The sequence below is a fragment of the Scatophagus argus genome, chromosome 4 (genome assembly GCF_020382885.2).
Source record: "Scatophagus argus isolate fScaArg1 chromosome 4, fScaArg1.pri, whole genome shotgun sequence".
Taxonomy (NCBI): domain Eukaryota; kingdom Metazoa; phylum Chordata; class Actinopteri; family Scatophagidae; genus Scatophagus; species Scatophagus argus.
Window position 1 is genome coordinate 13,462,973 of NC_058496.1, and position 23,652 is coordinate 13,486,624.

General features: G+C 39.0%; 1 protein-coding gene across 14 annotated transcripts in view; it reads left to right on the forward strand.

The window, feature by feature from the left end:
• The window catches only part of gpat2 (glycerol-3-phosphate acyltransferase 2, mitochondrial), a 96,807-nt gene that overhangs the window by 47,831 nt on the left and 25,324 nt on the right, over positions 1–23,652 (forward strand). For 8 of the 14 annotated variants that reach the window (XM_046387900.1, XM_046387909.1, XM_046387912.1 and 5 more), the window contains 5 exons: positions 18,043–18,146; positions 21,132–21,242; positions 21,644–21,714; positions 21,822–21,932; positions 22,365–22,487. In XM_046387900.1, coding sequence (XP_046243856.1) covers positions 18,043–18,146; positions 21,132–21,242; positions 21,644–21,714; positions 21,822–21,932; positions 22,365–22,487 — 520 coding nt within the window. Of the gene's footprint in view, positions 1–3,447; positions 3,510–4,693; positions 4,771–18,042; positions 18,147–21,131; positions 21,243–21,643; positions 21,715–21,821; positions 21,933–22,364; positions 22,488–23,652 lie in introns of all 14 variants that reach the window. The other 6 variants (XM_046387899.1, XM_046387898.1, XM_046387902.1 and 3 more) reach the window with 4 other exon arrangements.

Consider the following 23,652-nt stretch of genomic DNA (forward strand, 5'->3'; position numbering starts at 1 on the left):
AGGTCTCCACTCATCATTATCTCCTCTCTAGCCTTATCCCTTGAAGATCTTGCTGCTGCTCTTGTTTTAAAGGTTCTTCCAAACAGTTGTTCCAATGCTGCACTTTTTTGCGAAATACAAAACAACAGAAAAAATGCATCACTGTTTTTCTGTATAAATCTGCTTATACCTCACAGTGTATCAAAACACAGCTTTTGGCTCTTTCTGGATCTGATAACTAACTGTCTGGATCTCCATGAGCAGAGTCTTTGTGCTGGATCTGTCTTTGCCAACTACAGATACCAGTACATGGAAAAGCCGAGTGTGAGCAACTGTGCTGTAATAATTTATTTTGGGTTGAGTGGATGAGAGTGTTTTCTAGGGGAGTTACCTTGTTATGCAGGACTGCAGCTTCAGCTGACATGCTTGAGAACATCCTCTCAGCATCACAGTGACTCAGGAACGGCCAAGTTTTGAAGCTTAGAGGAGGATACAGAGGTGTGTGTCCTGTTTCTCAAAGGCACACTTTAAGCTTCTGGCTGCTGCTCCAAAAAGCATTCTGAGATGTCATGGAAACTGTTCCATCAAGTGGACACACCTAGCATGAGCTTATGGGAAAACAAAGCCAGTTGCTGCTGCTTCTCCCATAGGATTTCAGCTCCCCTCATTTTGCAATACAAAAAGCGAATTATCGTCCTCACTTTTTTCCAGTAACCTTGCTGATGTTTTGTAATTGGCCAAATTTAATCAACTACAAAACCTCAGTCAAGTGATGAGTAACTTTAGGATCGGACCATCATATGGACTCACATGTCAATGTTCTCGCTTCTTTAATGTTCAAATCAATTTCATATTGATGAATCTTTACACCCCTACTCAAAACTCTTTGTAAATTGATACATCTATGTGAAAAAAAATCTTTTGTGTATTTTTAATTCAGGAATAAAAGTGATGGACAAGTGGACATTGGAGTAGTCTATCTGAGTGAATTAATTGTGAAAATAAAATAATGGCATGTATGAATATTGCTAAATATACTGCCATATTTACAGTTAGGGTTTTCATATGACCACCCAAGCTATTATCGAAACTATCATTTGGAAAGTGACACAGGGGTCCAAATTAACGTTATGTACTGCTGGCACTAGTGCACCCAAATTTTTCATGAAATTTTTTCAATAATACATTTTAAGTGTTATGTTTGTGGTGATTTCCCACACATTATTTCAATGACTGTAAACTGGAAAAAGATACAGTGGTTTATCCTGCCCTGCAAACTGGATTCTCTATTAACAGAGTAACAGCTGACTGAATGGGTCCAGTGTGGGTTGAATGCGCATTACTAAGTCCTTATTTTATCAAGTGTATGAAACAAGTCATTTCATATATCTTCACTATGTTGCATTTCTGTACACTATGACGATGCGGTCTTGGGTCCCTTTCTCTTCTCTCACGGCCCGCCACAATGAAACGTTACCAGAGGAAAAAACTGTGGACAGCCTTCTAAGGACTGGTAACAGGGAAGACAGGTGGTTAGCCTGCCTCCACTGAAGATGTCTGGCTTCTTTATTGTTATAGGATAATATTTGCTCAAAGGCACATCTTCACACCCAGTTGGTGTTTATTAAAAATTATTTTTATTTTTATTTTTTTATCAGATGTGCTAGATTTTGTGACCAAACCTGCAGCCAGGAGCCCTGTGACACATTCTTTATGCATTTAATATGGAACAGAGGGGTGAATCTTTAACACACAGTTGTTCGGCTGATGTGAAAACCACTTTTTACAGGCAAATTTTTTTAGGGGTTGGCACCTTAACCATTCATGCTCTCAGCACTTTTTCTCCTCAGCCACACTCTGCAAACTTCCTTATCAGGACAAGGTCTCTACTGACCTGACAGCTAATCAGGAGAGATGGTGCCGTGATGAGAATGAAGATAAACTCCTTCACAGTGAGAATTTAAGACTCAAAACACAGAAACATGAAAAACTAGATTACCTTGATAACTCAGAATCTTTATTGTACCACTTTGACCTGAAGAGTGGATGAGTTCCACACCTAGTCTGCACTTATTACTGAATGTAGCATGTGTACCTGTTCTTGAATCTATATATGAGCTTGTGTATTGATCGCTGTCCTGTGGTCCTTTGGGGAAACTGGAGCGCTGATGCTGAAAACAACAAATTAATGATTAATAAATCTTGGGCAGATAGAAGTACAGACCTTCACAATGGACCACAGGCTGCTGTTTGATGTTAAATCTACTGACTCACTGTCAATATTTTCATTTTGAAAAGGAGACATTTTCTGGTTCTTGTGGCCTAAAACCAGAAGTACCTAAATTAAGAACACTTTTGTCAAAATCTTATACAGTTTGGTGTAATCTCCACAGTAACTAAGGTCACTGCTGTCATTTTTTCCCAGTTTGTTCTCTGTGTAATTTTATGGTTCTTAGACTCACAAAACCATGCATTGTCTCAAAGGCCTTATTTTTGCTTGCTCATATACTGGACCAGTCTTTGATTTATGGGGAATGTATAGATAAATCAAAATCTGTCCATTTGGCTACAGCAATGGTTCATTTTCATTTATAGTTAAGCATTGTCAAGTTTCTGTTGTTCAGTCTTCTTAACCATTTCACTGGTTTAAAAAAAGGTTTTGCTAGACCACAGTGAATGAGGACAAATTGTAAGCTATCTTTTCCTAATTTGTCTTAGCCAGGGGTTTGCAAAGTCTGGCACTAAATCAAGACAACTGCACACATGCAACTCTGTTGACCACCAGCATACTCATGGTTTAAAAATCTTTATGTCTGGACTAGGGCTGCAGTCAACCAAAGAAAGTCTTGGTCGACTGAAATTCTACCTACACTTCAACAAGCAAAGTGGGAGAAAAACATACAGGTCATGTCAAGACTAACTAAACACTGTGCACTGAGTACACACACACACACACACACACACACACACACACACACCGTTGCCAGCAAATTCCCACCTTCAGGACATGTATATTAAGCCAATTCACATACACAGCTTCTCTTGTCTATGCCTTAATATTACAACAATATTCCTTGCCAAGTTCAACAGGCTAATCTACAAAGTAAAACATGGCCAAACATACTCTAAGGTTGAAATCACGTCACGGACAGTTGGTAAGTCGACCAGTGAGAACTTGGTTGGATAAGAACATATTGACCACCTAATCAACCAACTAGAAAGCGCCAGTCCTAGTCTGAACTAATTAATATGTTTAAACCTGATTTTTCTTTAAATATTAGATAGCACTAGGTCTTAAATGACATAATCCCAATTATTCTGAGTTGATGAAATAGCAGATTAGAAGCTGATAATTGATTTTCCGCCCTTCAATTAAAACTGCAATCATACCACATTTGGCCTTTTGATGACATTCATTAAAAATGTAATAACCTGTGCATTCATATTGCATGTGTTTGCATAAACTAGGAATGGGCATGAAAACAACTTCAACTTCTCCTGGTTTGAATGTCATCCTGCAGCAGAGCGAGGTACACACAGCACATGCACTTCTCTTCTCATTAAAGCCATCAGCATCACATTTCCATGATTAATTCCATATATTTTTTTAATTTAATTGATTTATTCCATGTTTTAATTTTACTGCTTTCCTGAGTTGCAAACCTATGATAGTGGGGGAATCATACGAAGGGAGCAGGCATTGTACGATATCCTACTTGGAACGAGACAAATGGATATATAAACTACATAGGCCTTTACCTTGCAGATTCTCTGGTCTGATTGCCAAAACTTGAACAGTAATGTATCTTGTACGCTGTGTAAAAGAGGTGTTGGTAGAAATTGTTAATGCTTTAATATGTCATTTATTTATACTGCAGTATATTACCATGTAAGGGCAGGGTTAGTAAATGATTTGTACGTGGACCCTCTACACAGCTTTCAGTATAATGCAGTATTATTCAACGCTTCTACAGAGCATAGGCTCAGAAATTACCATAGAACTGAATCAGCACGCAAACAGGTAGCAGCCTCAATAAAAACTTAATGTTTTAAGGTGGTATAAAGTGCAGGGCTATGGTGTTGCATTACAGTGTATGTTATGTTTGTCTGGTTACTCAGTGCGAATGTATGTTTTCTTAGTAAGGTTTCAGAAAATGAACATACCAATCTGACAAACAGTACTGATCTTGCTGGCACCGAATTTATTTTTGCTTACAACTGACTTAAAGGATAAACCACCTATGAAAATCATTGCAGATTAGCTATCTGTGCGATTGACCAATCGACTCATGTCTATACATTCTTATAATACATGCCCTCATGTCCTCTAACTTGCTAGAATTTATGTAGATTTTCATTCACTGTATGGCACAAAGTAGACATTTTATACTTTAAGGTAACAGGATGTGCATTAATGGATTAAGTTGACAATAGAATTGTAAACCAATTCTCTCTGTGTGCAAAAGGTATTCCTGGGAGTCTTCCATCTTACTTACTTACTTTCAGTATACTGTTAATTATCTTAAGGCCATTGATATTAATGTCAATATTGAAGGGATTCATTTGTCAATCAGTCAAAGTAATGATGTGGCCAACCCTGACCATGACACGGACTCTATTGATTAAGACCCAGTGAGTGAAATGTGCTGAGACAGGACAATTGGACCACATTTCGATAACACTTGTTCTATTCCATTGTTTTCCTGCCTGTCAGCTCTTTGTAGGCAGCAGGGGGATCCTGGGAATCTTGCTGATGCTGTACAGCCACAATGATTGAGGCTAATTTGAGAGGTAATCTGCAGAAAGAAACTTCACAAATTAGAGAGTCATCTGCCAATTATCACATAAATTGCCTTTTGTGAATAGGTTTTCTACTTTCTCAGCAGTGTGTGTATGTATGCATGCTTTGTGTTTGTGTGAGAGAGTGACATAGTCAGAAAGTGAGATCTGTCCAAGATAACTTGCTCACCATTACTTATATGAACAGCGCAGATAATTCTAGTGTGCTTCTTTATTACCATCATCCGTTTTATTGGTGTTGTTAATACTATAGTTTGTTCCTCTGGCACTCTAATGCAGAAGAGATGAGTTGATCAATCACAGCTAGATTGGCTCCTGGAGGAGAAATAACCTGAGCGAGGCAGGCAGAGAGACGAGCAGGGTGAGCAGCTGAAAGAGATAAAAAGCCACGAAGAAAAATGAAGTTGATATGAAAGAATGAACAGAATAATTGAGCAAACGGGTAGAGATGAGTTATTTGGCAAGAGAGAGGAACTGAATCAGAATGAAGAAAGAAAATAACTTCCCTTGGATTGTGTGTCGTCTGTGGGCATAAAAGTGATTTAAATTTAAGAAACAACAAATGTTGCTCACAGAAGGGGGACAGAAGTCTTTTTTTTTTTTTTTTTTGAAAGTGTAAGGGTGTGCTTTTTCAAGGAGTGAGGTGTACCAAGATGAGAATAATAAAAGACAGTGAAAGGCAAATAAAGTGAGTGCTTTACTTTTCTTAGTTCTGCAGACCAAAGCACCACCAACACAACCAGGAGCAGACATTTTGTAATGCTAATACAAACTACTGCATGCTTCCTGCTGTACCTTATTTGTTTCACTGATGGAAACCTGGACAGAGGATAAGATGAGTTGGGTTCTGTTCTGTTTGATGTTTTGGACTGCAGCACTTCACGACAGTACTTTTAGCTATGTGGCGTATTTACTTTTCTGAGCAAACATTGTCAACATGATGCCATGGTTAATAGGAGGACGAAACAAGACACTTCAACAGAACTTTCTGTTCAGAAGAGTAAGACCGAGGCTGTTCTGATGCTATTTAGATGCAAACATGGCCACGAAAAATGCATATCTCTTCAGTGCCAATTCACTTACATGACTAGACAGATCATTTTGTGTTTGCAGAATAATGGAGAGTAACAAATAAAAGAGAAAGAGGACCAGGAAATCAACAACCACATTATGTGAAAAACAATATTGCATGCACAAACATACACAAACAAATTGTAGCCACTCAGTTTGTCAATGACATCAGTTAAGGAGCAACAATATGGGGTTATTATTGCTTTATAATTGCATTATTTCAGTGGAACTTTCCATAACATAATAATTTTTTTACATTTCTTCATGTACGAATTGGTTAACTTAAACCTGTGTAAACTTTTTTAAGTAGTGAATCTTAACTTCAAAAACACCCCAGGATACACACATTAGCAGACATAGTAGCTCTTGCGGGATGTTTTGAATGTTATATTTCTGCAAAATGTTTTGAAACCAGACTCAGCCAGAGTCAGATATCACACTGACTGATCCTACAGGCATGAAAATGGTCTTTTTTAGCAAAATGCCAGGCGCTGTAACAACTGGCTCACCTCGTTGTGAGATGAAGCGAAAGCTGGAGATGATGGAAAAGAGGAGAGGAGACAATTGATATTACCAGACAGTAGATGATGGGGCAGATCAGGGACAGAAAGATGGCAAAGAGAGAACAAATGTAATGAAAAGGTAGACAGCAGATGATGGAACAGGCAAAGAGAGAAGATTATGGAAAAAGAAAAGACTGCTGGTAATGGGAAAAGAGAGTCAGTGTGGATAGGTGTGAGTCTGTGTTTCACATCACAAAAAGATTATTGTTCAGCTGTTCGTCATGATGGTTAAAAATTCATGTGACAGGTAAGGAGTGGTGCAGAGATTGGGCAGGCAGAGTTTAGGAAGAGCAGAAGGGAGAGAGAAGGATGGCACGGCACTAAGACAGAAGAAGCTAAGGCAGTATTTTGTTGTGTAATTAGAAGAGCTCTTACCCCAGGCTGCCACTGGGGATGTTTCTGTTCTCCACTTGTGCGCCTTGTTGTTTATCTGCACAGCTGGTTGAAGGAAGAAAGGGAGCAGGGGGCAGGCCGCGGGGGGGTTTGGGGGGAGAGACTAAGCATGTAGGTTTGAGAAAGAGGAGTGAAGGCTTTGAGGTGTCATCTTTTTGAAGAAGATATGCACACACCTGTTGTGCCTGCTTGCTACTGTGGTCTACTATCACTTTCCAGTCTACTGTGTGTGAACATGATTAGCATGATTATGTGTCTGTATGTAGACCCTTTTACATGTGTCTTTGTGTCCCTTCATTCTTCATCACAACATCACATTGGCCTTGCAGATTTTTTTGATGAAGTGTGGAGAATGAGGTGAGCAGCTTTATGTTTCTGCCCCTCTCTCTGATTTTAGCTGACCAAGTTAGCGGCTGATTATATGCACATGCATTATGCAATAGCAGTTGCACAAGGATTCTTACATAAGTAATAGTCTATTCTTTACTGCCACTATTACCCACAGTCTACTGTACAGCACGGCTTTATTGTTACCACTGCAATCCCAGCCTACAGCTGTCACCTTAAGAAAATATTACAATTACAGTGATGTAATGTTCTAATTAAATTAATCATGGGGTTGCTTGAAGTGCACAGAAGTACTGGGTCACTTGGAAGTATGGTAAATTACAGGTTCTTGCCTGCTAGGTTTTCTGTGTGCTTGCCCATGCATTGAATTGCTTGTTCAAGCCAATTTTAAGCCTTTCCATTAAGTGAGGAAATGCTAATACAACAAAAATGTGGGCATTTGATATGACCTTGAATTTTCTGACCATAAGGCAAAAAAGTCTGTTTTCAAAACTCACTTTATCATGGATACCAGACCTGCACTGCACATTTTCAGAGCGAATGAACAAACAATGTTCTTTATTCGTAGTGAGTGAGAAAGACCAGAAGATTGGAGTCATAAAGTAAGTGTCAAGTTGGTGGTGAACACACTTACTGTTCTTTACTCTTTTCTCTTCGTATCATTCATTTCCAATTTATTTCTGTTCAGAGTTGAGATAAATGAAAAAGAAGATGAACAGCTTTTCTACAGGGTTACTTACTAGTAAGACGTAAAGATAATGTGTTAATGCAGGTTCTTCACAGTGCCATTACAAGGCTATCTATCCAAGTAACTCCACTTAATTCATGTAGTCAAACTATACAAAAGATATACTAAAAGTAGAGGTCATGAATTGAAGCCTAAAGATATTTATTTCAACATGATAAAGTCCATTACAAAATACAAAAGTATCAACAGAAATCACAAGCTAAAATATGGTGTAAACTAAATCACTGCTGTCAGCTGTAGCCAGTTCAATGATATATTTGTATACAGTGTTACTTTAGGCCTGGACACAGTCTGAGACGTATCTCCGGTTTCTCACAGTAGGTCATTTGAGTTTAAAATAAAAACGGAGTTGCTGAAATGGAGGTGTTTTTTTTTTTTTTGTGCATCCAGAAGAATTTATATTAGTACCTAAAGGGGGCACACAGCAAGAAAAGGAGGAAAATGAAAGATGGAAGGTCTTTCTAGTAAACAGTACAGCGTCATTGTACATGTTTCTGCATTTTCTACTGTAGATAAAATGTTGGTGTACCACTTCCACTCCATCAAAAAGACGATGCTTGCTTAAGTTTTGTAAATAATTATAACCCTTAAATACAGCTCGTACGCAGATGCAATCCTTTTGCATCTCTCTGCAATTCAGCAGCTTATAAATAAATGCTTTTGAATTTCCAGAATGGTCCAATCCCCAGACTGACTTCAAAGCTTTTCTAGTCAAGGTTTTTGAATGACCCCCTCGTTGCTCTAATTATGAAAATACAGTTTATTTTCCAGGTAGCAAAACAAACATCCTATTATCATTTGAATGCATAATAGATCCTCTTGTATATAACTCAACATTTGATCAGAGGAGCGCCAATTAACCACTGCTACAGGTAATTTTAAAATATGTTGAAATTCCACAAAAGCGATCAGAGGTAATGAGATGCCTTGAACTTCCTCTCATTCTAATTTCCTTGAAATTTGCAAGTACTGATTTCTAAGGAGGAGTCCTCTGCTGCAGACTTCTCGTTGGTCAAATGGATTTCCATAAGAAGATAATAGATAAGATAATCCCCCAACAACAAGACTTTGAATCAGCTTAGGATGAAACTTGGTTGAAGTTCATGTTGGTTTATTTATATTTTCCACCTATAGAGTAAACGGAAACTAAATGCTGTTTCCCACAACCCAAGGTGCTAACACAAAAGTAGACAAAACTACATCAGATTCATAAACATAGTCATGAACATCATACACATACAAATATGAAACACATGGTTGAGACAATAAAGAAGTTTGTTTAGTCTACTGCAAAGTCTCTTTTCGAAATATGAAGAGACATTAATATGCAAGGTCACTGCCTGCACCTCAGAGCCCCATAATGCAGTACACTGCTGTTGTCTGGCTGATCCCACATCTAGCATTATGTCCCTTACAAAAAAAAAAATCCCAGTAAGAAAGATATTGATTTTCTGCGTTTTTATAAAGCTCTCCTGAACAGGTTGCCTTTACCTTGCATCAGCACCTACTCTAATTGATCCCATCAGGTTAGATTGGAGTAAGAAAAATCAGCTTAAGGTAGAGTCACTTGAAGAATGAACTGGGCTGTGCTGAAACTGAGCATCCCAGACACCTAATGAGTTTAAGATGTTAAGCACCACTTCTGCATGGACAAAATTATGTCAATGCCACATAGGAAATGTTTCTAGTAGTGTGTTTCTGGTAGTGTGATCACATTTCCCCAATATTTTACTGTGGCAAGTAACCATAGGAGAAATGTAACCTCAGGACAATAGCTAACACACAGGTTGGCTTCTATCCAAGTCCCTCGCTCCAGACAAATGTAAAATAAATAGAAAATAATAATATTATAAATGTTTGTTGGGAACGTAGTCTTTCCTAAAACTCTCAGAAATATTAACATTTCCACTCATCTTTATCATTCTTCTTTAATAGCTATTGAAATTTTTCTTTTCCATCCATCTCTCATCTTCTCACTTGGTCTTCTGTTTGCCTCTGGATTAAAATATTTTTGTTGGGTGTGTGCTGACTTGTTTTCACAAGACTCAAATAAATTGTACATTGTTTTCAGAATTAGCCTAAGAGGAAGTTTTGGTATTTTTTATTTCGCAGAGAAGTGATGAGCCTGGCAAAAGGCTAAACAGTGACACCACTGTATTCCTTTAACCATACACCCACAGCTGGAGAGAAAAAAAGAGGGAGGGAGAGAGTCACATAGAATGTTCACCCTTGTCAGCCCACGGGCTCCTCATTGAGCCCACCTAATGACCCTCACATGTCTCCCTCTCCTACTTTGACATATAACCACAGAGCCCTCAGCCTTGATTGTATTAGATTTATCTGCTATTAAAATTGTGATCATGAGATCTCAATAAATTGCTTTCTTTGTGTTTTCTTTTGGCTTGTAAACCATGTGGCAGAATTGCATACACATTCATGTTAATGGTGGAGCAACCATACTAACAAAGCAATGATTAAACAGCAAAGCGGTCAAATCAGTAATAGTTCTCTCTCTCTCTCTCTATATATATATATATATATATTCAGTATTAGTTTTCAAAAGCAAGTTTTCACACTACCTATCACACTACCTTTCCCCAGTGTGACTTACTTAATGCTGAATGTTGATTCATTATTTTTTAGATTTTTCTTTGTAATACACTTTTAGATCTGATTTATTAAAAGAAGTGGATACTTGACTCAATGAGGGGCCCTGAAAAGTGCTCCCATTTAAATGCACATTACCTGGGTAGTCTACACCACCCTTCAGCTCATATATCTTTTTATTGTAACAATTCAGTGGCCTTTAGCTTCTTCTGTGCTGCATGTTTTACAGTGACGGTCAGCACCTTATCATTTCACTCCCAACTCTAACTACTTTGTCTTCCTCTGAAAGATGCTTGTCTGTATGAAAAGAGTGTTGCTGCTCTGATTTAAAGTTGCTGTCAACTTTTTTTTATTGTACACCATCACTATAACTCCTGTGACCATGAATACAACTAGAGGTAATTATACACCACTCTGTCACCTGTTGTTCATGTGTAGGTCAGACATCATTGAGGAATACACAGTTTCTTATCGTGCCCATTCATTGAGTTGTACATAATAGTGTTACCATTCTGCCACAGTGATCAATAATCGTGCACGTGCGCGCGTGGGGGGATAGATCTATACTTTCATGTATATCAGAGATTATGGGTGCAGTAGCCACTCTCAGTGTGTTTGATTAATTAGTCTGTTATTGAACTAAAGACATTGTCAATAGACTGCACTAAGTGCTGGACAAAGAGAGCATCACAGACTCCCTTGTTTATCTTATTGGACCTCAAATTCAGCTTATTAATTAGTCAATCGGTTAAGATTTGTTGAAAAGCAATAATATAGAATTATAAAATGAAAAATAAATCTTTGGATTCTGCTGATGTTCAGACATATCAGGACAAATCTGTCGTGTAATTTTTATTTATGTATTTTATTTATTTTAGGTTTTGCTATTTCATCCAGACTCAACTGAGTGAATTATTACTAAGTTGAGTAATAAACACAATATGCTAGAGCTGAATTATGCTACTGAAAATTGATTTGAAACTGACGTATAGCTATTCTCTATGCACTCATGCTGGCTTGGTTTGACACAGTTGATGCATTAGCCCAGTGCGGCCGGGATTTGTATCTATGTTAAAACAAGGCTAGGTGTTTTTATATCACATTTGTCTTGAGTTGATGGTGTTTAAGAGCAGCGGGCTCATCTAGGTTGTGACAAGTGGCCAAAGGAGCAGCTAGAAAACAATTATGTTCACTGTAGGTGTTGTTCCATGACGTGGTATGACGGGCTAAGAAGCAGTTTGGCGAGCGGTGAGCAGAGGTGCAGTAACAGCCTCTTGTCTGCAGCTGTGGCACACTGTTTCTGCTTGTACTTGTCTACCTGATGTATAACTGAAGAACAGTCCCTCTGCTGATTTTTGATAAAATGATTGAAAAAAAATGTAATTTCCAATAAATTCCCCTGTTATTTTGTTATTTAAAAGCCTTTATTATGAAGCAGCAAAATCAGGAAATGTTGGGTTTTCGGAAAGCAAACAAGACAAAACAGTAAAATAAAGCAGATATGTGAAAGTACAAACAGGGAAGCAGCAGAGAAACTAAACTTCAAACCACGTCCAGTTAGGAGCAACAAAAGTACTGAGAGTTGAACACAGAGACTTTGAAGAACATCTCCTGCACCAGTTGAGTCCTCACATCTGCAGTTTAAGGAGGAAGACTAATGAAGATGATATGTCTTGACCACAGCTTGTCAATCTTAAATCAGTAATGGAGATGCATATCAGCACAGCATGGCTTGACTTGGCACAGCAAAAAGTGCCAGTGGAAGAGCCTCAGACTCCACAGGCTGGATTCCTTAGTATCTTTGGACTCTGTGCTGTTGGTCACATAAAACTAGCAACTCAAAGATGTCACCTTGGGTTTTTGAAAACTGCTGTGGACATTCCTCACAACTTTGGGACGTTTTATTGATCAAATGACTAGTTGAGAAGATAAATATCAGATTAATGGTAATTATTAGTTGCAGAACCTCTAATGCCTTTCTTCAAATGTAGCCTTCCATAGCTTACGACTCTCTTAGCCCCCCCTTAAACTCAACACAATAAATTTTTCACAACCGTGTTAACATTTCCAAGGAGTGTGCTACTTTTGACAATTTATATCCCAAAAGCTGATCCCTTTCAAGTCTTCCAAACATTTACAAGAAAATGGCTCCATTCTGTAGAAGAGGTTCAAGATGTTACTTCAGTGCATTGACTCATTATGAATCTATTCCCTGAATCTCTCATTCTCTTCAGTCTGCTGCTTCAAGAAGACACATTCAGGCATTGAAGACACATCAATGCCTGCATTGATAATTCAATGGATTATTTCTGTTAATAAGTAATTTTCAGCTGTTGAGGAATTTTACAGTGTACAGTATAAAGGCATACACATGAATGTCAGTCTCTGAGTCATGCGTCAATTGGTTCAGTGTATGTTCTCCCTATGGCTCTTTCAAAGAAATGAAATGTTTTCTTGTTCAGCGTGAGTGTAAATTTAGTATGATGATATCAGGTCACGTCATGGTGTTTGTAGATTACGTTTTTTGCACATATTTGAATGCATCTTGGATTCATGTGTGAAGGTGTATTTGAGAAGCATAGGTGCAGGTATCTCACCTCTCGTCCTTACCTCATATTCTTCCAGGCTGGCTCAGGTCTCTTGTATCCCACGGTAGTTTATAAAGCATGGCTGTCAGGGAGGAAAAAAAAAACTGTTTAAAGGTACCAGAGAGGGAGAAATATGGAGGTGTGAAGCGGGAGAGATGAAGGTTACCTGATGTGTAATTAGCACTTATTTTTTTGTACATCCAATGTGAGGTAGAAAGCTTTTTATCTCAGCGTATCAGATGGAAACGGCTCAGCGATCAGTGTAATTATCATCATATCCCGTTAGTCAAGAACATGATGATCAGTGTAATTATCATCAGATCCTGTTAGTCGAAAACAATCTGATCCCTCTTTTTCTTGCTTTTCTTGCTTGCCCCCCCCCTTTTCCGTCAGTCATACTTTTTGTTCACGCTTTAATGTTGTTTTCAAGAAAGAACATCAAAAGTCACAGCAGGTCTCTGATTATCTGTCAATCTCTTTATCTTTTTATTCGTATAAGTCTTGCCTTTTGTGCCTAGATGAGTGGGTTCACCCAGAGGGAAGAAAAAGATCATATCAGCCGCATCTGAGATATTTCTAAAATAAACTGTCAGAAAACAAATGGCAATAATTAGTAACTGATCACACTTCATAGCAGGCATTTCCACTTCTCATAATAGGAAATTGGAAGGTGATACTGTTGGCATAGATGGCTTTGCTACATTAAAGAGTCCCAGTAAGGCATGACTGTGTGACAGTGATCCAGCATACATACTGTCGGGACCCTGAAACTGCATCTATATGGAATTCAGCCGTCATTAATTTGATCATTTATATATCAAAATGTGTTCTGTGATTCTCTGATGTTGTGGTTTAGAATTTTGCCAAGCTATACTTGGGTAAACCTGAATCTTGGTGAACCAGATCACTTGGGACAATCAGGCTTTGACTCTTTTGACAACCTGTACTTGGATCATTTATTTTCTTGTCTTGACCACATGTGCTGTGATGGTTTTTACATTCTGGTTTGTTAAATAGAAATAGAGGACACGTTAATCTTGCGTGACATTCTCTTCTTACATGATATACTCATGCATAAAAATTCATCAGAATGCAGAAGTTAAGAGGGACCTAACAGATTTAACTTCACACCTGCTGGCTAATTTGCTGCAGCACGGCCGTGACTGGCCAATGATAACGGTAGAAATGTAGCTCATATTGACAGGTGAATAAAAATAATAAGAATGTTGGGGAGATGTTAATCAAGCCCACTCTGTAAACTGAGAAGAGGGATAATCAGGCATGTAAGCAAGTGTGTGGATGAGCTATGGATGTATAGACTGACTAAATGTTAACGAAAACAATGCTGTACACCTGAAACTTGACATGCGCACAGAAGATTGAGTGATAAGCATACGTATAAAAAATCAACTCTGGCACAATATTGTCTCTTGCAATAAATAAGCTGAATAAATACTAAATAACTTTTTGTACAATGAAATGCCTTCCTTTGTCAGGCACTGTGCCAAAATATAGCTGTTTCCTAAATGTGTAGGAGCTGGTTTTCATAATAATATATATATATATATGTGTGTGTGTATTATGTGGTTCTCTAAAAAGCTTTCATCAGGATTTTGTGTTCTGCTGTAAGCCTGTTCATGTAATGTGTTGAAATTATATAACTAAAATAGATAAGTAGCTGACCTGTAAATATGAAGAGGTCATATCTAATCAGATGGTAGTGCGATTACTCATAGTTCGGCAACAGTCTGAAAGCCATTTTATTGTTTGAGTGCTTATGTAAGGATATTGTAACAGCACTATACCACAGACATGAAAGTAGAACAGTGTGAAGCCAAAAAGGGGGAAGAGAGTAATGGTAAAGAATTCCTTTTGTTGTGGCGAATCAGTGATGCTCTGTGGCTCCATGACGCATAGCTGCTCATTGATTTTTGTGTGTGGGGAGTGAAAGAGAGACAGTTGACACATACAGATGCACAGCTGTGTGTGTTTACTGTATTAACATTCTGTTTGAGTAGCCTGGTTTACCTGACTGAAGGTAAAAGCTCATCACATTGATGTCCCTTTGGTGTTATCTGTGTTCCTGCTTCTGGCTCCCCATTGGTTTGTCTAAGAAAGCTCAAACGCATGTCACACATGCTGCGTGAACACCCACCTAATTTATGCTCAGCTGTTTGTGTCAGCAACACCCCACTCACACCCACCCCTCCAATCCTGTCAGGTACTATTTACTATAAGATACAGAAACTCAAAACTGTGCAATTGTTACTAAATGGTTGTTAAATATGCCGTGTAAATATGCTAGCCATCATCTTAAAGGAAAGTCAATAATTACTATTAATTATTGCTCCCTTGTGGTGTTTGAAAATGTTATCTTTACTTGTGGGTGGAGATGCTGGGTTGTCCAGAAGGTCTAAATATGGATTTTCTGGGTCTGTCTTTGATGTTCGATTGGCAGGTCAGGTTAATTTGCTAGTTGCAGCTGAGAAAGGGTGACTTACTGACTTTTGAGAAATGTTCAACATTGGAAGGACTATTACAAGAGAGATTTATAGATTTGGCTGATTCTTCCTTCACCATAAAAAAATCCAATTAACTTATTCCAAGTAAGGAGAAAAAGACTAATTTGTATGCAGCATGAATTTCAGCCAGTAGTGTGTGCAAAACAAGCTGAATTTGTAAACAAGTTATGAGAGCTGCTGCAGCTCCATTGTGGGAATTTGGTGGAGCTTAGCAGCAGGTGGGTTTTTCCAAATGAATTGTAATTTAGCAGGGATGCTGTATATTTTTTTCAAACTGTGGCTAGGTAGCATGGAGCCAGCCTGTCCTTGTTGTGTCTTAATCGCATGCATACACAGAGACACATAAATAACATACAATAGTTTGCTCTTCATGTGCCTGTTTAATTGAATTTCGCATATGTGATGTATGCATAAGCCAGTCCGTCATAGTCTGTCAGCATTCACACACGCTTTTCACTTGGCTTCTTGCTGACACTCATTTTGAACAAGCAGGGAATGTTGTGTTTAATGTTTATTATATGTATTGCCATAGTAACTTCAGCCGTGTTGCTTTTGTTGCTGTGTGTGTGACCTTGAGATCCTTCTGCAGTCTTGATGTTCTGTGTGTGTAATAGAAATCCATCCACCATCCTGGCATTTGAACTTCCATGAGAAAAGTCAGATTTTTATTATTATTTTTTCTCTGTGTGTGGGGGTTTGGGCGTGTGGGGGATTCTTAATTCCCCATGTCCTTCTCCCATTGAAATTTTCAAACAGACTGTAAGAGTATTTAAAATACCCACTATTAAATGAGCAGTTTTGGGAATAGACCTGTACCCACTAACTAACGTCACTTTGACTGCCGCTCTGAAATTATCTTCAATCTAATCTGACCTGGCAGCTCTTAATGGCTTCTGATGTTTAATCCTTTCTCATTACAGGCACACTTAGGTCTGGGCTATCCCAGTAGCAAACTACAGCATATTAATTGCAGACAATAATGGACAAATTAACTTCTGAGGAGAGGATGAAGCAAGCAAGCATAAGTGTGAGGAGGACCGTGTGACTTGGATATGAATACCTTTTATTTTTCTACAGATCAGTGTGTGAATCCTTATGTTAGACTGTGTGAAGAAAACGAAGCTCTTTGTTTCAAGTGTTACGCATGTCTGGGCTTGGCATTCTCCTGTCCTTATATATTTCAGTCTTGTATTCCCACTGGAGTGCTTTATATAACCCCATTAGAGCCTTTGACGTGTAATTTACAGTCTTACACTGTTTACTAACCATTTTGCTGCCTTGTCTTCTCCATCACCCTCTGCACCTGTGAAGCCTCAATAAGCCCTTGGAACCTCTTATCAATGCCTCAGTTCCCATTGGAGTTAGTAACGAATGTGGGAACTTGCGTCAGTTGAAATGGAGCATCTCCCCATGGGGAAAGCTTAAGTTTTAATTAGCTAAGTTAATGGGGCAGAATGGGATCAACTGAGTGGGAGACAGCCATACAAAGGAAAGGTCTCCCATTGAGGCTAAAGACACTCCTAAATCCCATGGTTGTAACCACATAAAGATTTATTGAAAGAGTTCGTGCCACAGGATGACAGCATGCCACGTAATTATTTGTAGTCGCAACAAAGGCTTTCATTCAACCAAAGGGGGGGCTCATTCAGGACAGTGCCTTTGCGTAACTCTCTTTAGAAAGTGTGCATTGGCTGTTAATCTGTATTCAGTATGCCTTAGTCTCAGATGATTACTCATTTGAGCTTTGACATCCAATGTTATCAATGAGGTAACCTACTTAAGCGAGATGGTGTTACACTTTGACCAATGTTGCCAGCTCTCATTACTGGGTTTCTGAGGGGGAAAGGGACCAGCATCAGTTACATAAGAGCTGATGGCTGTGTACCTTGCTTTTAATGATTTATAACCCACCAGTGAGTGTTTGCCCCACTGCATCTGTGCGTTTCTGAGAAAAGGCGTCCTCGAGTTCTTCTCAGTCTCTGACCTCTTAATGAATTAATCTGTGCTTCTTTTATCCTTACCTTCATTTTTGAGCACAAACATTTTTAGACAAAGAAAGCAGCATAAGAAGATTTTCTAGTGGCTGAAGGGAATAAGTGCTGGTTAGGTGGGTGAAATTGTAACTGTGGGCACTGCACGATAGATCAGTGAGTGCTGCCAAATACTCGCCTCCCAAGACCAGAGGACAGGATGAATTAAGTGTCACACTGAGATTGTGTGTGTGTGTATTTCCATAAACTGGACCATTTGATATTTAAAAAAAAAATTAAAAAAAGAAAATTGTCTTGTTTTGTAAAGCTCCTAAAAAGTACTACCCACTTACATTCACATGGTCGTACAAACAGTCCTTATTATCAGAACACACTCTTCTAACATGATGCATTGTAACATGTACTTTTTTCCCCCCATCTGTTCTTTGGTAGGTCTCTGGGTAGGAGTCTGCAGGAGGCTCAACATGGTGCAGGAGAGGAATGACGGGATAAACAAAGACGCGGTCCTTCCACCAGTTCAACAGAACGGACCTCCTGTAAGAACACTGCCTGCATGACTCTCTCCCACTGTCATCTCCCGTTTAATCCACGTGCACTAATCTCGCCAAACGCTTTGTTCTTCATAATCACAAGAGAACACGCACGACCCCATGGGCTTCACTCTGTTTGACGATCACCACATCGCATGATTTGACGTGTCAGTGAGTCACACTGCTAACTCAGAAAATGAAAAACATTTTTAAATGGATACTTTGCTTATTCACAAACAGAAATTTAAAACCCACATCGTGTGGGTTTTACAAGAAGTTGAGCGCTTTAATTATTTTTTGACAAAAACAAGAAACAGTTTGGCATGATGACTTCTCTGAGTCTTATGACCCTGACTGCCAGGCAGATGGAGAAAAAATATTAACAGGACATTACTCCTCCTAAAACCACAAGTGCTCTTTTTGTGTGTATGTGTGTGTATTAAAGAATAACTTCAAAATTCTTAAAGTCTGTCTGAAGGCAACAGTAAGCTTTTGCTTGCTGTAATTGTTCTCTCTTTCATGCTGGCCATTAAGAGTTCTAACACACTGCCAGTGTTAGTGATGGGGACTTACTGTACGATTGTAGTAAGTGCATTCATTTTCTTGTCGCATTTTGTGCAGAGCTAAAATTGTCTTCCATTCTAAGCCCAGCAAAATAACTTTAATAGACCCCTTCAGCACAGTTAACTGTCAAATATATGAGTCCTTATGGCATTCATGTTTGATGTCATCTCTTTTTGTTTTTCCCGCTTGAGTTTACAAAAAGCCTGTGAATGCAGTGCTTTGTGGCAGCTGAATGGCCGTGTCAGCAGATGACTTCTCACCATGAAAGATTCACAGATCACCTGATGATTTTAGCACTATTCAAACTGTAAAATTAAGTAACTGTAACGAAAACCAACATGGCTGTATGTTTCATTGTGACGCTTAAGCTATTTTGAGTGAATTTCAAGGCTCTGTGTCTTGATTTTGATTGTATATGAAAATGAACCAAAACCAATGGGCCCCAACACAAACTTTGTGTGTTAAAGGACCATACCACGCCACTTAAAGAAAATTATGAACCTACTCTTTAGTGCACACACAGTGAAGAAGCTTAAAATGTTGAACTATTCCTTCAACATGTAGGCTGGTGTGTGGTTTCAGCCTAATAAATCTAAAACTTTGCTTTCATGCTGGTGTCATTGTGTCTTTATACCTTTTCTCTGAACTAGTGCAGCCATTCGGGTTATTGACACCTCAGTGCACACCTTATCATGACAGTAATGTTTTGTGTTTAAATCGACCTTTTCTTGGCACAGCGCTGATCCACTGCACAGCTGCTCTGTTGTCTGGAATCCATCATCATCATTCAACCAGGAGAAAGTGTCATTGATTTAAGGAGATTCATTAGCTCTAACTAACACATAACTTCAGACACAGTAACAGCCCACACACACGTGCGCAAACTGTATGATAATTAATGGGTATCTTTGCTGTTTGTTATCATAACACAAATATTTGCACAACTGACCAGCAGTCAGCTTGAGACCATAAGTCTGGCTGATTAGTATACAGTACACAGTCAGGCCTGTGTTTCAGCGCATGAGCTGTTTATGCCTGATGTGTACTGATTGCCTGATACTGGGTATCATGTGGACCCTGTATTAATATTCACTGCACTGCATTTTATTCCTTATTTGATTTACAAGACAGTTATATTTCTGAAGAGCTGGGGAAATCAAATGTAGCTTGCAGACCGTGATATTTATCATCACTGAGCTTTTTTGTCAACTTGTCAGGGAGAAATCAGGTAGGTAGGTCTCAACCTGCCTACTTTAAATCTGTGTATAAATGCAATTATCAAATTGTTTATACCATTGACCTTATTTTGGAAACACAAGTTTTTTTTTTTTATGTTGAAGGGCAAATAGTGCAGTGAGAGAACAGACTCTGTAGCTTTTCTGTACAGCACAATTGTGTCTTAATTTTGCAAAAAGCCAACTTAATTGGGCTTTTGGGGGGTACATAGCAAGTTTTAATGGGTGTAATTATTTTTTTATATAAGGATGCTTTCTGTATATGTAATGATCTCTCCTTTGATCCCACCATTGTGCTGTAACAGCCTTTCTCAGGCACAAGTTTACCTGTTAAAAAACAAACAAAAAAAGAACTTTGAAACCCAGTTATGCATATTCAAGGCCAAGAAATTGACATACTGCAGGAGAAACTTAGTTGAGGACACTGGGTTTCTCAGTTTTTCTTTCCACCGAAACCGGATTTGTTGTATTTATTGTATAATAAGGTCAGGTTTCTGCAGGAAAAAATATATTAACTGGGTTATGTGCTTGTAAGCTCCCTGTCTTTAGTGAGTTTGTCATCTATCTCTGACTTAGTCTGTTCAAAGTTTAAGACAGTACAGTCCCCATGAATTAATACATACACTGAAGGATTTTGAATTATTTTGTCCACAACAATTATGTCAACTGGGAAGGACTAAATAACAGAAACACCATAATGACCATCCATCCATCCATTTTCTATACCGCTTATCCGTCAGGGTCGTGGGGGAGCTGGAGCCTATCCCAGCTGACTACGGGCGAGAGGCGGGGTACAACCTGGACTGGTCGCCAGGCAATTGCAGGGCCAACACACAAAGACAGACAACCACACACTCTCACACTCACACCTAAGGGCAATGTAGATTCAGTGTAGGATTCGAACCAGGAACCCTCTTGCTATGAGGCGACAGTGCTAACCACTGCACCACCGTGCCGCCCTCCATAATGACCAATGACCATAAAATTAAATCAATAAATTAAATCAGTACCTCAGTTTTAGTAAAAACTGAACATCATAACCTTTTTGAGGGTACAATTTATTGCAAAACTGTTATATTAGAATATATTACTTTTAGTAGGGTGTCCCTGATAAACTATCAATTTTTGGATAAGGTTGTAATCCCTTTGCATGTGGTGCCTGTTTGTGTAATTGTGTTACCTTCCTTCTCAGTTGTCCTGCGAATTGAAGATCAAGAAAAAGCTGAAGTTGGTGTCTCCCTGTCTGGGCAAATTCAGACCAGTTGTTGGCCAGTGCTGCCAACAGTGCACACCAGACAGTTTGGTGAGTGTGAACCATAGAGGCTAGAAATGCTTAGGCAGAGAGAGACTGTAGAAAGAAAGGAAAGGCTGAAAATTAGGCCAATGAAATGAGGGAGATAGACTATATGTTGGTTCTAATACACCAAATTTGAATTCTGTAATCTGTGAAAATTTGTTTCCAAGTCCAAATTACTGTGAAATAAACTCTTTCACTGCTTGAAAAGATACTGACCTTTCATGACACACTGAGCTTGTTTAGGGGATTTAGAGATACTCTCAAAGATGTTGCCATTCAGATGGCATCCATCAGCTGAGTGTGTCTTTCATACAATGAACTGGATTGCGACCAACAGAGCTCATTCTGGGCTGATGTTACTGAAAGCCACTCCATCTGTCTGTGTATGTTTTTCTCCCATGGCTTAGCAAAAGAAGCTTGGACAAAACTCTTGCCTTGGCTTCCACAATCTGCTGAGTGTCAATGAGACGCACACCAGGTATCAATAATATCTACGGGATTCAGGCAACCATACAGAGTTTGTCAGTCCCAGCATACTCACCCATGCACATTTTCTGCCTCTGCATTGTGTGTTTGCTATTGCAGATATCGAGGTTGGCTGGTGCGGAGGGTGTGCTGCGTGCTGTTTGTGAGTGGGTGCAAGGTTTACGCAAGTCCTGTTAGCAACAGACTGGAGAGAGTCTGTCAGAGCAACAGGTACCTGAGGGGAAAGATAAACAGGAGAGGACTAGAGATGCCAGGGGAGAGTAAATAAATGATAGGCAGAGATACAGAAAATGAAAGAGGTCCTGCAGTTCTGTGAGGGCGAAAGAGAAAGGAGGAGAGGAGATAAGAGACACAAACAAAGATATAGAAAATGAAGGCTATCATGGGGTCTCTGCACAGTGAATGAAGAGAAATGGAATAACTTTGGACTGTGGTCACACTTTCCCTATCTCTGTGACTGAAAGCTCAGTTTGTATTTGTTGTCTTCTCTCCTTCGGTGTAATTGAGTTTAACCTTTATGTAACCTCTTTACTCGGGGATGTTGTTGTTGTTGTCTTACTGGAAGGCAGGTGTTTGTCTGTGTGTAGCACAAAAGAGGCTTGTGCTGTGTTAACTCTGCTGTCCTGTGACCATGTGTTGCAGGGTGAAAGAGGCACTCACAGCAGAGCATAAAGTGCCAGAGGGGGGAGATAGCAAGGGGCAGATCAACAGCCTCTCACCATTCCTCCCCCTCATTAACACCTACATCTTCCCTGGCCTCTTACGGTGTGTGTTTATTTGTCTGTGGAGCGAAGGGCAAAGGACGAGGTCCAAAGATTACTGTTTCTGTATTAATAAATTACTTTTGTGTATTGATTTTAGAGCTGCACAATGCCACGCTTTCCACCGAGAAGTAACTAAAAATAAATAGGATTTATACTTCATTATCAATATGATTGAGTTGTGCTGTGCGCTGAGCCACTAGTTAAAATCTGTCTTTGAATGATATTTCTCATTCTTCCTGAAAATGGAATACTCTTTGCCAAAGGTTGAAATGCAGCTTCATTTATCAAAAATCATGTTTTTTGGTGCTTTTAATTAATGGTCTGCTAGATCTCATTTCTCTGTGCCATACATCAGAATACATCGGTAAGCCACACTGTTACACTGGTTCACACTTTTTGTGACTAAGTTTGAGTCACCATCAACAAATGTACTGTTTGATTGTGTGTGTTTATAACTACAGTGCCCAGCTGTTTTAGAAGAATGATCTTGCCTTTTTAAAAATAAAATTAAATTCATGAGTTGGTTTTATAGGTATACTATGCAAGATTTCCAACAAACAATGTATAGACTCATAAATGAGTAATCTCTCTCAATCATCATTTATGACTGCCAGTGTGTGGTGTCCTCTGCCTGAATTTTCTTATTTTCTTAGTATCTTGTTGCACTGCAAAGCAAGTTCAATATATCTAGGATTTCTTCATTATCTGGCTTCTCTAAACCATAAGAAAAACAGCATCTCTCAGCAGTCACATGAAGGCTGTTATGGTCAGTCTTGGTTTTTCATTCAAGCCATTAGCACGTTTACATAAAAGAGCAGGTGTTTGCAGGATATGATCAGTTGCAAACATAGACAAGTCGACTGGCGGCAGAGCAACATATTTTACAAACAAAGAGCAAACACTGGAGAGAAAACACATTATCCAGGCTAAAAGTTGCTGCTGCTAAATTCAGGAAGGACAACTGGCAACAAATCGATAACAAGGGTAAAGTGTAAATTCATCGACTTTTAATATCACTGCAGTTATGTTTTTTAAGAAAAGAAGACACAAACATCCCAGAAGCAGATCTGCGGAAGAACCATGAGCTTTAAATGTCATGCAGCAGTGAACAAAAGCCCTTTGTACAAGAGCGTTGTGATGTGCGGATCTCTCTCCTTTTCAGCTCT